Raw genomic sequence first — 14,871 nt, forward strand, 5'->3', positions numbered from 1 at the left:
TAAAGTCTTCATCAGAAACAAGCTGAGGAAAGCTGTTTTGTATAATAAACGAGCACTATAGGATAATTAATTTTTTTAAAAAGGGAGCCATAACAAACCAAACTAAACCAAAATTTTATTTCTGGTTGAGGTATACTTTTTCAGATTTTTAAATCTCTGACAGGAAAAACAGAGATCATCTGAGAATCTTTTAATAGTTGGTTTATTAGGATTTAATGTCTCTCTTGTAATAATTTAAATTCTTGGCCTGACACTATGAATAATCTATACAGTAAATCCTTAAAATTGGCTTTTGAGTAAAGCCAGATTTAAACCTGGATCTCTTTCTTCAGCACTGCTCTTCTGCCAGTCTTTTTTACTGTCTTTTGCTTGCAAATACATAAATTATTTTAATAACATGATACTCTTAGTAATTTTATTAATATTATAATTTTATTGGATATGATTACTTTAGCTCTGCTTGATTAGATGAAATAGGCATACATGCTTCAGCTGTGAAAAATTCCATTTTCTGGTTTTTATGTAAAGCAACATCTAAAGCAGCAGAGAGGGGAAACAGTTATATTTTCAAAAATATTAATAGTTAAGCCAGACTGTTTCCTGGAGATACTTCATTTATTTTTCATCCTCAGATGCTACTGGCTATTTTTGGTAGGGCTAGACATTAATACTGACCAGTTTAGCTTTTCTGACTGTTAACAAACTATCCCACAATGAACCCGCCTAAAGACATTGTGGTGATTGTTTAACATACACATATTCTAAAATATATGCTCAAAGTAAAAAGACCCAAATTCACAAGAGTATGAAATATTTATAAAAAAAATCATGCATCAGATTGTACAGTCTAGAAATAAAAGAAGATTCAAATTCAGTAATAAAGGGAAGAGCAATGCTTGCTCTAACATTTTAAGAAAGACCTTGGACTCCCAGAAGGTCCTGGGTTCAGGTATCCTTTTCTGTCTGCAGGGACGCAGCAGCCAGGGCTACTGCTGTGACCGGCTGGGCGATTCCGTGCAGCTGCATCTTCGCGAGCTTCTTCTGTTCACACTCTGTGACCAAACGGTTCAATTCTGCTGCACTGTATCCAATAAGAGTCTTCAAGTCACAGACAAACTTGTAGACAAACCTCTTGCCTTGAACTTTACAAATCATGTCCCCATCGTAATAATACCTTTAAAAAGGGAAAACGGCATTATGACCACATAAAATTTTTTTTTAAATTTGGACTTCTTACAATACTTCACAGATTATTCCATAAACAGAAACCTAGTATTATATCTATCACAACAGGAACTAACAATGAGGTTATATAGAAATATTTAATGCTGTTATCCAAAGAAACTTTAAAATATTCACTAAAATTTCAATGCTAAGTACTCTAAAATTTTATGTACTAAATCTTAAAAACATATTCTCAAAAATTATGCTGCAACACTGAATTTAAAAATAAACATTATAAGCAAAACAAAAAAAACCTTAGGAGCAGTAACAGAATCCAAGAACAAGGAGTCTGAATCAGAGTGCCAAGATTCAAAACCTCACGTCTTCCCTGTGACTACAGGAAAGCCACATTTGTTTGCTCTAAGCTTGTATTCCTCATTTATAAAATGAGATTTTAAAAAGTATGGACCCTAATAGAATTATTGAAGATTAAAAGGATTATCTCTGTAAAGTGCTTAGCACACAACGACTGGCACATATAGCCTACTACAAAATAGAAGCTATGGTGATAATTAAGAACCCATATTGTATGAATAAAAAATTTTAATATACATATTCTCTGGTTGTTGGAATGTCCATTTTTCTGTCTTGTACAAAATGCTTTATTACATATCTATGCCTTCATCTTTATCATTTTAATATATTAAAAGTTCTCCTTCCAGAGAAATTCTCCAAACCAATAGGGGAGCCTCAAAACTGTAAGCAGAAGGGTTTAAAAACAAAAAAAGAAAAAAGAAAGAGGACCAGAAAAACAGAAAAGAGGACTTCATAAAGAAACCACGTTTCTAAAGCTACACAGGCACACTCGGGGAAATCACTCTAGAAGCCTGGTTTATGGATATAAAACAGACTGGAATTATACTCACTTTGGAAAAGACTGTTTACCCCTATGCACTGCCTGGTGAGCTACAGTCCATGGGGTGGCAGGGTCTGACACAACTGAGCAACTAACACACAAACACACACGTGCACTGCCAATTCCAATTAACAGGAAAAAGGTAAGTCAAAACTTCTGGGTTGGCAGACTTTGGAGACTTTATCTTAAAACTGTACTGCCCACTTGTGTGCATTTGCACTCATTTGATGAAGAGCTGTTACAAAACAAACTACATGCAAAAGTACAGGTGGTATAACCTATCACATTAGTAGGACTTTATTATAAAAGTAACTCAGTGTAACCAAAAATCCATTAACAAAAAACTACATGCAGTAAATTGTCATCTTCCCTAATTCCAGAACAGCTAAAGTATAATGGTTATGTCCACTTTCCCAGTAGGAGATGTAACACATTGGGCATAGTCTTGTGTCTTTTTATCAACTACATTAATATAGAATTATAACTCAGCCCACAAACTACCAACAGCTTGTCATCCAGTTAAAATACTGCAGGCATTTTGATTTAAGTGAACAGCTCAGTGACTTATTACAAAGTGAACATTCATTCACCTGTTAACTATGACTCCGGTCAGGACACAGAACACTGCATGTACCCCACAGCTCCTCCACAGCCCCTCTCAATCATCACCCCTCCCTTGCTCTAGAAGGTTGCACAATCCTTGTTCATGATAATAATTTCATTGCTGCTTTTGTATTCTTATCACCCAAACATGCATCTGTAAGTGCTGTAATTTAGTTTTGCTGTTATTTGCATGATACTATTTGAATTCAGTATATACTCTTTCGGGTCTGGATTTTTTTCACTGAATATTATGTTTGAGGTTCACCCATATCAGTGCATTTTCATGGATCCACAGTATTCTATAGTATATCACAGTTTACTTATTCACTCTATTGTTGCAAGATATTTAGGTGGTTTCTGATTTTGTGCATGCTTACATGTTCAATCACTTCAGTTGTGTCCGACTCTTGGCAACTCCAGGGACTACAGCCCACCAGGTTACTCTATCCATGGTATTTCCCAGGCAAGAATACTGGAGCAGGTTGCCATTTCATACGAGGGGATTTTCCCACCCCAGGGATCAAACCTGTGTCTCCTGCATTGCAGGCAGATTCTTTACTACTGAGCCACTGCAGAAGCCCCTTCAGATTTGGGGATGTTATACATAAGGCTGCTATAAGAATCCATATGAATATATATGTACATTTTTGTTTGGTAAATCCAAGATAAACTGCTAGGTTACTGGTCACAGTTTACACTCCTAGCAAAAGTGTAGAAGTATTCCCACTACTACATATCCTCACCAACACTTGGTACAAGCAATTATTTTCATTTTAGCCACTCTTGGATGTATTGTGCTGCAGCCGTTAAGTTGTGTCCAACACTTCGCGACCCCATGGACTGTAGCATGCCAGGCTTCCCTGTCCCTCACTATCCCCTGGAACTTGCTCAAACTCATGTCCATGGAGTCTGTGATGCCATCCATCTCATCTTCGGTTGTGCCCTTCTCCTCCTGCCCTCAATCTTTTGCAGCATCAAGATATTTTCTAACGAGTTGGCTCTTTACATCAGGTGGCCAAAGTATTGGAGCTTCAGCATCAGTCCTTCCAATGAACACCCAGGATTGGTCTCCTTGAGGATGGACTGGTTGGATCTCCCTGCAGCCCAAAGGACTCTCAAGAATCTTCCTCAACACCACAGTTCAAAAGCATCAATCCTTTGGTGCTCAGCCTTCTTTATGGTCCAACTCTCACATTCATACAAGACTACTGGAAAACCACAGCTTTGACTAGATGGACCTTTGTCAGCAAACTAATTGGCCATTTGGATAATCTCTAAATTTTTCCTAATTTCCTATGGATCTGTAAGAGTTCTTTAATTATTCCAGGTAAGAGTCTTACATCAGATATACGAGGCTTGACTTTAACTCTCTTGATGGTTTCTAATGGCCAGAAGTTCTTAATTTAAATGTAGTCCAATTTATTGATCTCTTCCATTAGGTTAGTGCTTCTGGTTCTATTTAATGTCTTTTCTCATCTACTAGTCAAGAAAGAAAGAAGGGATGGAGTCAAAGCAAAAACAATACCCAGCTGTGGATGTGACTGGTGATAGAAACAAAGTCCAATGCTGTAAAGAGCAATATTGCATAGGAACCTGGAATGTCAGGTCCATGAATCAAGGCAAATTGGAAGTGGTCAAACAGGAGATGGCAAGAGTGAACGTCGACATTCTAGGAATCAGCAAACTAAAATGGACTGGAATGGGTGAATTTAACTCAGATGACCATTGTATCTACTACTGTGGGCAGGAGTCCCTCAGAAGAAATCATGGTCAACAAAAGAGTCCGAAATGCAATCTCAAAAACGACAGAATGATCTTTGTTCGTTTCCAAGGCAAACCATTCAATATCACCATAATGCAAGTCTATGCCCCAACCAGAAATGCTGAAGAAGCTGAAGTTGAACAGTTTTATGAAGACCTACAAGACCTTGTAGAACTAACACCCAAAAAAGATGTCCTTTTCATTATAGGGGACTGGAATGCAAAAGTAGGAAGTCAAGAAACACCTGGAGTAACAGGCAAATTTGGCCTTGGAATGTGGAATGAAGCAGGGCAAAGACTAATAGAGTTTTGCCAAGAAAATGCACTGTTCATAGCAAACACCTTCTTTCCAACAACACAAGAGAAGACTCTACACATGGACTTCACCAGATGGTCAACACCGAAATCAGAATGATTATATTCTTTGCAGCCAAAGATGGGAGAAACTCTATACAGTCAGCAAAAACAAGATCAGGAGCTGACTGTGGCTCAGATCGTGAACTCCTTATTGCCAAATTCAGACTTAAATTGAAGGAAGTAGGGAAAACCACTAGACCATTCAGGTATGACCTAAATCAAATTCCTTATGATTATATAGTGGAAGAGAGAAATAGATTTAAGGGCCCAGATCTGATAGATAGAGTGCCTGATGAACTATGGAATGAGGTTCGTGACATTGTACAGGAGACAGGGATCAAGACCATCCCCATGGAAAAGAAATGCCAAAAAGCAAAATGGCTGTCTGGGGAGGCCTTACAAATAGCTGTGAAAAGGAGAGAGGCGAAAAGCAAAGAAGAAAAGGAAAGATATAAGCATCTGAATGCAGAGTTCCAAAGAATAGCAAGAAGAGATAAGAAAGCCTTCTTCAGTGATCAATGCCAAGAAATAGAGGAAAACAACAGAATGGGAAAGACTAGAGATCTCATCAAGAAAATTAGAGATACCAAGGGAACATTTCATGCAAAGATGGGCTTGATAAAGGACAGAAATGGTCTGGACCTAACAGAAGCAGAAGATATTAAGAAGAGGTGGCAAGAATACACAGAAGAGCTGTACAAAAAAGATCTTCACGACCTGGATAATCACAATAGTGTGATCACTCATCTAGAGCCAGACATCCTCGAATGTGAAGTCAAGTGAGCCTTACAAAGCATCACTACGAACAAAGCTAGTGGAGGTGATGGAATTCCTATTGAGCTATTTCAAATCTTGAAAGGTGATGCTGTGAAAGTGCTGCACTCAATATGCCAGCAAATTTGGAAAACTCAGCAGTGGCCACAGGACTGACTGGAAAAGGTCAGTTTTCATTCCAATCCCAAAGAAAGGCAATGCCAAAGAATGCTCAAACTACTGCACAATTGCACTCATCTCACATGCTAGTAATGTAATGCTCAAAATTCTCCAAGCCAGGCTTCAGCAATATGTGAACCATGAACTTCCTGATGTTCAAGCTGGTTTTAAAAAGGCAGAAGAACCAGAGATCAAATTGCCAACATCTGCTGGATCATCGAAAAAGCAAGAGAGTTCCAGGAAAACATCTATTTCTGTTTTATTGACTATGCCAAAGCCTTTGACTGTGTGGATCACAATAAACTGTGGAAAATTCTGAGAGATGGGAATACCAGACCACCTGACCTGTCTCTTGAGAAATCTGTATGCAGGTCAGGAAGCAACAGTTAGAACTGGACATGGAAAAACAGACTGGTTCCAAATAGGAAAAGGAGTACGTCAAGGCTGTATATTGTCACCTGCTTATTTAACTTATATGCAGAGTACATCATGAGAAACGCTGGACTGGAAGAAACACAAGCTGGAATCAACATTGCTGGGAGAAACATCAATAACCTTAGATACGCAGGTGAAACATCAATAACCTTAGATACGCAGATGACACCACCTTTATGGCAGAAAGTGAAGAGGAACTAAATAAAAAGCCTCTTGATGTAAGTGAAAGAGCAGAGTAAAAAAGTTGGCTTAAAGCTCAACATTCAGAAAATGAAGATCATGGCATCCGGTCCCATCACTTCATGGGAAATAGATGGGGAAACAGTGGAAACAGTATCAGACTTAATTTTTCGGGGCTCCAAAATCACTGCAGATGGTGACTGTAGCCATGAAATCAAAAGACGCTTACTCCTTGGAAGAAAAGTTATGACCAACCTAGATAGCATATTCCAAAGCAGAGACATTACTTTGCCGACTAAGGTCCGTCTAGTCAAGGCTATGGTTTTTCCTGTGGTCATGTATGGATGTGAGAGTTGGACTGTGAAGAAGGCTGAGTGCCGAAGAATTGATGCTTTTGAACTGTGGTGTTGGAGAAGACTCTTGAGAGTCCCTTGGACTGCAAGGAGATCCAACCAGTCCATTCTGAAGGAGATCAGCCCTGGGGTTTCTCTGGAAGAAATGATGCTAAAGCTGAAACTCCAGTGCTTTGGCCACCTCATGTGAAGAGCTGACTCATTGGAAAAGACTCTGATGCTGGGAGGGATTGGGGGCAGGAGGAGAAAGCGACGACAGGATGAGATGGCTGGATGGCATCACTGACTCGATGGACGTGAGTCTGAGTGAACTCCGGGAGATGGTGATGGACACGGAGGCCTGGCGTGCTGCAATTCATGGGGTCGCAAAGAGTTGGACACGACTGAGCGACTGAACTGAACTGAACTGAAAGTCAAGAAGGTATTTCTAGATGCGTCCCTATTTTACTTTCACAATTTAGAGCTGCAAGTTACATAGAATTGATTTTCAGTATGCTATGAAGAAGGGGGTCAATATGGATAGTCAACTGTCCCAGCACTACTGACTGACATGTAGGTCGCTTCCCTATTGCCATCTTTAAATCAAATGTTCCTATATTTTTGTTCTATTCAGGTTATCAGTTCTAATATTGGGTCTTCTGTCTATCCCAAGCAAACGGCACACTGTCTTACTGTTACAGTGAGTCTCTATATCCCGTAGAGCAAGTCTGTCCAGTTTAATAATCCTCTTCAGGCGTCCTGATTCTCAGGACACTTTATCCGTTCAGTTCAGTCACTCAGTTGTTTCCGACTCTTTGTGACCCCATGGACTGAAGCACACTATGCCTCCCTGACCATCGCCACTTTACATTCACATATAAATTCTATTATCATCTTGTCAAGTTCTATGGAAACTTATTCAGGCAGCTACTGCATTGAAACTTAGGCCAACTGCAGACAAGTGACATCTTAATTATTAATTCTAATAATTCATATGTAATTTTGAGGGGACTTGCAACCCACTCCAGTACTCTTGCCTGGAAAATCCCATGGATGGAGGAACCTGGGTGGCTGCAGTCCATGGGGTCGCACAGAGTCGGACACGAATGAAGTGACTTAGCAGCATGTACACAATCACATCAACTGTCAAAAATGACAGTTTTAATTCTGATTACACAGAAAGGATCTTTAGATAGTTAGCAAAGTGTTTGACACTGAGTAATAAGTACACTGAAAATAAAGCATTTTAGTTACTAATATATGCTAAGGAAAAGAAATTGTCATTGTGGAAAAGAAAAATGATCATGATAAACTAGGTAACAGTACTTGAATGTCACGATCCTGTAACAAGCAATACTGATTTAACCAGTATTCCACATAATTACATAATTACAAGGGAATGAGGGGATAGAAAGTTTGCATGTGTTAATGATGAGAGGTAAATCATACTCTGTGTGAAATTCACAGAACTGCTTTATCAAATTCACTCTTCCAAAAAAATGGACATAATTCATACTTCTCAGATACTTAAGTGCGCATACTGAATTTCCGTCACTGTAGTAAGCATAAATTCTGACAGTAATTACATCAAAACTTTCATACCATTTATGAGAAATTACAAATAATTATTCTATTTCAACTCAACTGATGAAAAAGTTTGAATATTCACATTTAGGCTGACTGGGGGGAAGGAAAAACAGAGAAATGGGTTAACATTTTGCATCTAATTATAAAAACTGACAGTATCTATGTATTTACTAGAGTTTATAGACACTCAATGCACCTATGCCAAAATGACAGCATCTCTGTTAATAAAAAAACTAGAAACTTCAAAGATTAAATATGCTGGTTTTAAACAGAGTGGTGAATGTTTTTAATCAGATAAAAACAAATAATCTAGAATCATCTTTTAAAAAATTCTACATATCTCAAATTACTACTAGAAACCTTTTAAGAAGTAATTTTTAACATAAATGTGAACATTTTTAGTTTTTTTATTTATATAAAGAAAACATAAGTCAAGTATTTTAACATCATTACATAACAATGTTTATACAAATAAGAAGCCATTTTTTAGAAACGACTGATTGATACTTTTAAAATGCTTACCTTAATGCACGACTAAGTTTCTCATAGTTCATTGTAGGTTTGTTTTTACGTTGTCCCCATTTCTGTGCAACCAGTTCGGGCTGATTTAGCTTAAATTCTCCTTCATCACCAACCCAAGAAATGCAGTCTCGAGCATCCTTGTCAGTAAGAAGTTCTAGCAAAAACTGCCACAGTTGGATCTGGCCATTGTTTCCTAGAAATTGACAAGAATGACAAGCACTGACCATAATGCTATGGATTTTCAGAGGGTAAAAGACAACAAACAGGTCCTTTGGTTCATATCTCAGCCACATGAAAAACATAAACTTCTTTTTACAAACACTAAGTATTTTCAGAGAAAAAGTCCAGGGGGCAGTCCTCAGATGGAGGAGGAATAGGACGGGGGGACCACTTTCTCCCCCACAAATTCATGGAAAGAACATTTGAACGCTGAGAAAATTCCACAAAACAACTTCTGAATGCTGGCAGAGGACATCAAACACCCAGAAAGACAGCCCATTGTCTCTGAAAGGAGGTAGGACAAACTATAAAAGATAAAAAGAGAGACCAAAGAGTTAGGGACGGAGACCCATCCTGAGAAGGGAGTCTTAAAAGAGGAGAAGTTTCCAAACACCAGGAAACCCTCTCACCTGTGAGTTTGTGGGGAGTTCTGGAATCTCAGAGGGCAACATAACCGGGAGGAAAAATAAATAAATAAAACTCACAGATTACATGCCTAACTGCAACTCCCAGCGGAGAAGTAGCCAGTACATAAAACTCACAGATTATGTGCCTAATGGCAACTCCCAGCGGAGTAGCCCAGACGCTGGAACCCGCCAACAGCAAGTGGGGGCTGAACAGGGAGGAGCGGGTTGCATTGCTTAGGGTAAGGAACGGGCCTGAATGACCTGAGGGCAATCTGAGGGAGCAAACATGAGATAGCAACCCAGACTGTGAGATAGCCAGAGAGAGAGAAAAAAAAAGAGAGAGAACTTTCCCTGGAAAAGCTCTATCCTAAGGCACTGCTGGCCCGCTCACAGAACAAAGGACTGAGCGAATACCGGAGGAGAGCTAGCCGGCTCTGGACCGGCCCACCCCTCGCTGGAGACAGGCAGGCAGGCGGGTGCCAGCCAGAGCTGGAAGGCAAGGGGCAAACTCGGCCCCAGAGACGGCATTCTCTACCAAACTGCGAGCAGGCTCCCAGTTGCTAACCAAGACTTCCTGGGATCCTGGATGGTTGACATCCGCAGGAAGGGTCACAGCTAGAGATCAGCTCCCCAGCTGAGGCTGGGGTGGGGGAAGCGATAAAACACAGTTCCCATCTGGGCAGAATGTGCTCGCCAAGCACCTGGTTGCCTGAGCTGCTCGGACCTGGGAAGGGCACAAAACGCAGGCCCAACCGAGTCTGTGCCTTTGTGGAGTTCCTGAACTTGAGTGGCTTAGACCTGGGAAGTGCACGCAACCCAGGGCCCGCTTCAGACAGTTCCCCTGCAGAGCAGCCTAGAGCCTGAGCAGTGTAGACTGGGAAAGCACACATGCCGTGAGCGGGGGCAAACCCAGTGTGGCCGAGACACTGTGAGCACTCCCCACACACGCCAGTGATATTTGTTTGTAGCGTCCCTCCCTCCCTACAACACGACTGAACAAGGGAGCCTAAAAAAGTGTCAACCACCGCCCCCTTGTGTCAGGGCAGAAATTAAGACAGTGAAGAGACCAGCAAACAGAAGAAGCTAAAATAGAGGGAACCACTTTGGAAGTGACAGGTGCAACAGATTTAAAACCCTGTAGTTAGCACCGACTACATTGGAAGGAGCCTATAGATCTTGAGAAGTATAAGCTGAACAAGGAACTATCTGAACTGACCCAAACTGCCCACAACAGCTCCAGATAAATTCCTAGATATATTTTTACTATTATCATTTTTTAAATTAAAAAAGTTTTTTATTTTTAAGTTCTCTATTATGCCTTTAATTTTCATTTTTATAACATACTATTACCTTGCAAAAAAAAGACCCTATTTTTAAAGCAAACTTCATATATATTTTTTATAATTTTTGAGACTTTATTTTTTAATATTGTATTTTTGAGAGTTTAACCTACTCTAGATTTTTAATCTTTGCTTTTTGGTATTTGTTATCAATTTTGTACCTTTAAGAACCCAACCTTCAGTACCCATTTTTACCTGGGAGTGAGATTACTGGCCTGATTGCTCCATCCCCTTTTTGACTCTCCTTTTTCTCCCCCAGGTCGCCTCTATCTCCTCCCTCCCCCTTCTCTACCTCTCTCTAACTCTGTGAATCTCTGTGTGTGTTCCGGACGATGGAGAACACTTAAGGAACTGATTACTGGATGGATCTCTCTCCTTTTGATTCCCCACTTTATCCTCCTGGCCACCTCTGTCTCCCTCCTCCCTCTTCTCTTCTCTGTATAACTCCATGAACATCTCTGAGGGATCCAAACTGTGGAGCGCACATAAGGAAGTGATTACTGGCTAGCCTGCTCTCTCCCCTTTTGATTCCCCCTCTTCTCCTCCTGGTCACCTCTATCTCCCTCCTACATCTTCTCTTCTCTATGTAACTCTGTGAACCTCTCTGGGTGTCCCTCACTGTGAAGAATCTTTTCATCATTAACCTAGATGTTTTATCATCGGTGCTGTATAGATGGAGAAGTCTTGAGGCTACTGTAAGAATAAGACTGAAAACCGGAGGCAGGAGGCTTAAGTCTAAATCCTGAGAACACCAGAGAACTCCTGACTCCAAGGAACATTAATCGATAAGAGCTCATCCAAAAGCCTCCATACCTACACTGAAACCAAGCATCACCCAAGAGCCAACAAGTTCCAGAGCAAGACATACCATGCAAATTCTCCAGCAACACAGGAACATAGCCCTGAGCTTCAATATACAGGCTGCCCAAAGTCACACCAAACCCACTGACATCTCAAAACTCACTACTAAACACTTCATTGCACTCCAGAGAGAAGAAATCCAGCTCCACCCACCAGAACACCGACACAAGCTTCCCTAACCAGAAAACCCTGACAAGCCACCTGTCCAACCCCACCCACAGGGAGGAACCTCCCCAATAAAGAGGAACCACAAACTGCCAGAATACAGAAAGGCCACCCCAAACACAGCAATCTAAACAAGATGAAAAGGCAGAGAAATATTCAGCAGGTAAAGGAACAGGATAAATGCCCACCAAACCAAACAAAAGAAGAGGAGATGGGGAGTCTACCTGAAAAAGAATTGAGAATAATGGTGGTAAAAATGATCCAAAATCTTGAAAACAAAATGGAGTTACAGATAAATAGCCTGGAGACAAGGACTGAGAAGATGCAAGAAAGGTTTAACAAGGACCTAGAAGAAATAAAAAAAGAGTCAATCATTAATGAATAATGCAATAAATGAGATCAAAAACACTCTGGAGGGAACCAACTGTAGAATAACAGAGGCAGAAGATAGGATAAGTGAGGTAGAAGATAGAATGGTAGAAATAAATGAAGCTGAGAGGAAAAAAGAAAAAAAGAATTAAAAGAAATGAGGACAACTTCAGAGACCTCTGGGACAATGTCAAATGCCCCAACACTCGAATCATAGGAGTCCCAGAAGAGAAAAAGTCCATATTCACATCTTCATACAGTGAAATAAAATATACACAATTTGACAGATTTTATAAATATCAGATGACAATGCAAAAATACCTGTTCTGTTTCCAGGCGAACTCCTATCTTCTCCTGAAATCCTCGGAGCTCTTTGTACTTTAGCTGCCTTTGCACTACTATTTATAGCTTTAATGGCAGTTGGTGTAGCAGACTGCACTGATGCTGGAATAATTTGCACAGCTGCAAAGCAAGACAAGGGGAAATTTTTTTTTTCTCCTTCCAGTACAGACAGAGAAAAAACTACTGAAAGAAAATAAAATGCAATTAACTGATGCCTAATTACCTCAACAAAAGTTCAGAGGATAAGGTATAATCTCTGCATTACTGTTTATGAATCTTCAGTGAATAAAAGTTGGTTTCCTTATTTTGGAAAAACTTATTGACGTATATACAGTAAAGTTATAAAAAATCTAATTTTTTAAAATATTTGTTCGTAAGAGGTGGTTTATCAAATTTTGGAGAATGAGGACAAATGAGAATTCATGTTCCACTGCTGACAGGAGTACAAACATACCACCATTTTGAGAAAAACTTTAGTAATATCCAGTAAAGTTGAAAGGGTAGAATCCCACGAAATCACAACCAGAGAATCTCACACACATTCTTACAGATACTCATTCAATGATGTTCACAAAGTTTTAAAAATGATAAATGGCAGTGAAAATACAATCGAGCTACAGATATCAACATAGGTCTCATAAATGTAAATCAAAAAAGCAAGCTACAAAAGGATAGACACAGTATATCACCATCTTTCCCCAAAAGTGTATATATTTATAAATTAATGCCCTAATGTGTTTATGGTTATAAAAGTTCACAAAAATATAAAATATGCATAGAATAAGAAACCTCAAATTCAGGGCAGTCATTTAAAATGGGATCTACAACAGGTAACCTTAACATACAAAGTTGTATCTCTTATGGTGTATGCAGATGTTGGTTGCACTTAATGTCTTTGTATATCTAAAATATTTCATACAAAATTTACAAATTAGCTTTTGTTTTTACTACCTTGCAGTACTAAATGGAACAGGTCTTATTGATAAATCAACCCTATATTACGGGCACATGAATACTCACGTTGATCAATTGTAACTATCTCATTCATCTGTTGTTCTTGGCTTGCCAATACATCTGAAGAACACACATAAAAATTTTTTGTTTTCATTTAAACCACAAATGCAAACTCCAATTCAGTAAAATTCAATAAAAAAAAAAAATAACCACCACCCTCCATGATTAAAACAAAAACCAAGCAAACAAAAAGGCAAAACATCAAATAATTGAAACTTATTGGCCTAAGAACCTAAAAAATACTTCACAGTCATTTTACAGGGAATAGATATTTTTAAGAGATGCAACAGAAAGAAAGCTCCAATTCAATGTTCAGAAAAGTTGTTCAGAGAATCAGGGTTTGAAAATGTCTATTATAAAGCTATTTATTTAGGCTTTATGTAAACAGGAAATATTCAAGATCAGATCACCAGAGTGAAATTATTTAGATACATTTTCTTCATTAAAAAAGGCTCTTTCAAGATGACTGGAGAGATCATCACAATTTGGTGTATGCACGATCAAATACCCATTTAAAAAAAACTGCTTTAACTTTAAAATACTTCTTCTAAAGATAGATAGCTAAATTTTCAGTGGAATTACAGCTGTTCTCTGTGTCACAAATGAACTAAGTAATTTAACACGTCTACAAATCCAGGTCTCAAATGAGGTATAGTGAAGGGAACTCCCCTGTGGTCATCCAGTGGTTAGGACTTCACTCTCTCACTGCCAAGGGCCCAGGTTCAGTCTGGATAGGGAACTAAGATCCCACAAGCTGCGCAGTACAGAAAAAACCCCCAAAACCAAACAAAAACCCCCATGAGTTACAGTGTAAAAGGTCCTAATATAACCGTTTAGAGAACCATTCATTACTCATCCCTTGCTATTTCCTACTGAAATGTTATTGTTCACCTCTCAGATAAGAGTTACACTTGCCAGTCTATATCCCTTCAGCCTTTTTAGTGCCCATCACAGACTTGGATGCTTCTCTCTCCAACTGAAGTTGCACCCACCAGCAGTCACCTGTGTATCGAGCTGAGTCCTGGGGCCTGGGATTCTAACACAGTTCTACTGAGAATGCCACACCAGGCTCCAACGCCAAGCACAGAGCTGAAGAGGACCGGCAAACTAAAGAGAGATCCGACTCCTACTTGTCAGATGGTAGCTTTCTTTGGGGGTCCCGAGTTTGGGAATGTAAACAATTAAGTGAGACTAGCCTCAGATATGGGTTCTGGTCTTAGCACTAACTTATTGGCTGTATGACAACAGTAAATTATTCAACTAATATTTCTTCATAATGCAATGAGATACCCCCACCTACCACTTCAGGAGGCTGTTGTGAGGATTAAAGGAAAATATTTTTAAGAAGCACAATGCCTGAAATA

The 14,871-nt window shown here is 39.4% G+C and overlaps 1 protein-coding gene across 2 annotated transcripts in view; it reads right to left on the reverse strand.

The window, feature by feature from the left end:
- Nucleotides 1-481: 481 nt before the first annotated feature.
- GABPA (GA binding protein transcription factor subunit alpha) overlaps nucleotides 482-14,871 on the reverse strand; it is a 37,146-nt gene continuing 22,756 nt past the window's right edge. For both annotated transcript variants that reach the window (XM_052638314.1, XM_052638315.1), the window contains exons 7-10: nucleotides 13,514-13,567; nucleotides 12,473-12,613; nucleotides 8,791-8,983; nucleotides 482-1,174 (exon numbers count right to left, since the gene is read on the reverse strand). In XM_052638314.1, the coding sequence (XP_052494274.1) occupies nucleotides 946-1,174; nucleotides 8,791-8,983; nucleotides 12,473-12,613; nucleotides 13,514-13,567 (617 nt within the window). In that variant the 3' untranslated portion in view covers nucleotides 482-945. The remainder of the gene's footprint in view (nucleotides 1,175-8,790; nucleotides 8,984-12,472; nucleotides 12,614-13,513; nucleotides 13,568-14,871) is intronic.

Source organism: Budorcas taxicolor, chromosome 1 (assembly GCF_023091745.1).
Source record: "Budorcas taxicolor isolate Tak-1 chromosome 1, Takin1.1, whole genome shotgun sequence".
Taxonomy (NCBI): Eukaryota; Metazoa; Chordata; class Mammalia; order Artiodactyla; family Bovidae; genus Budorcas; species Budorcas taxicolor.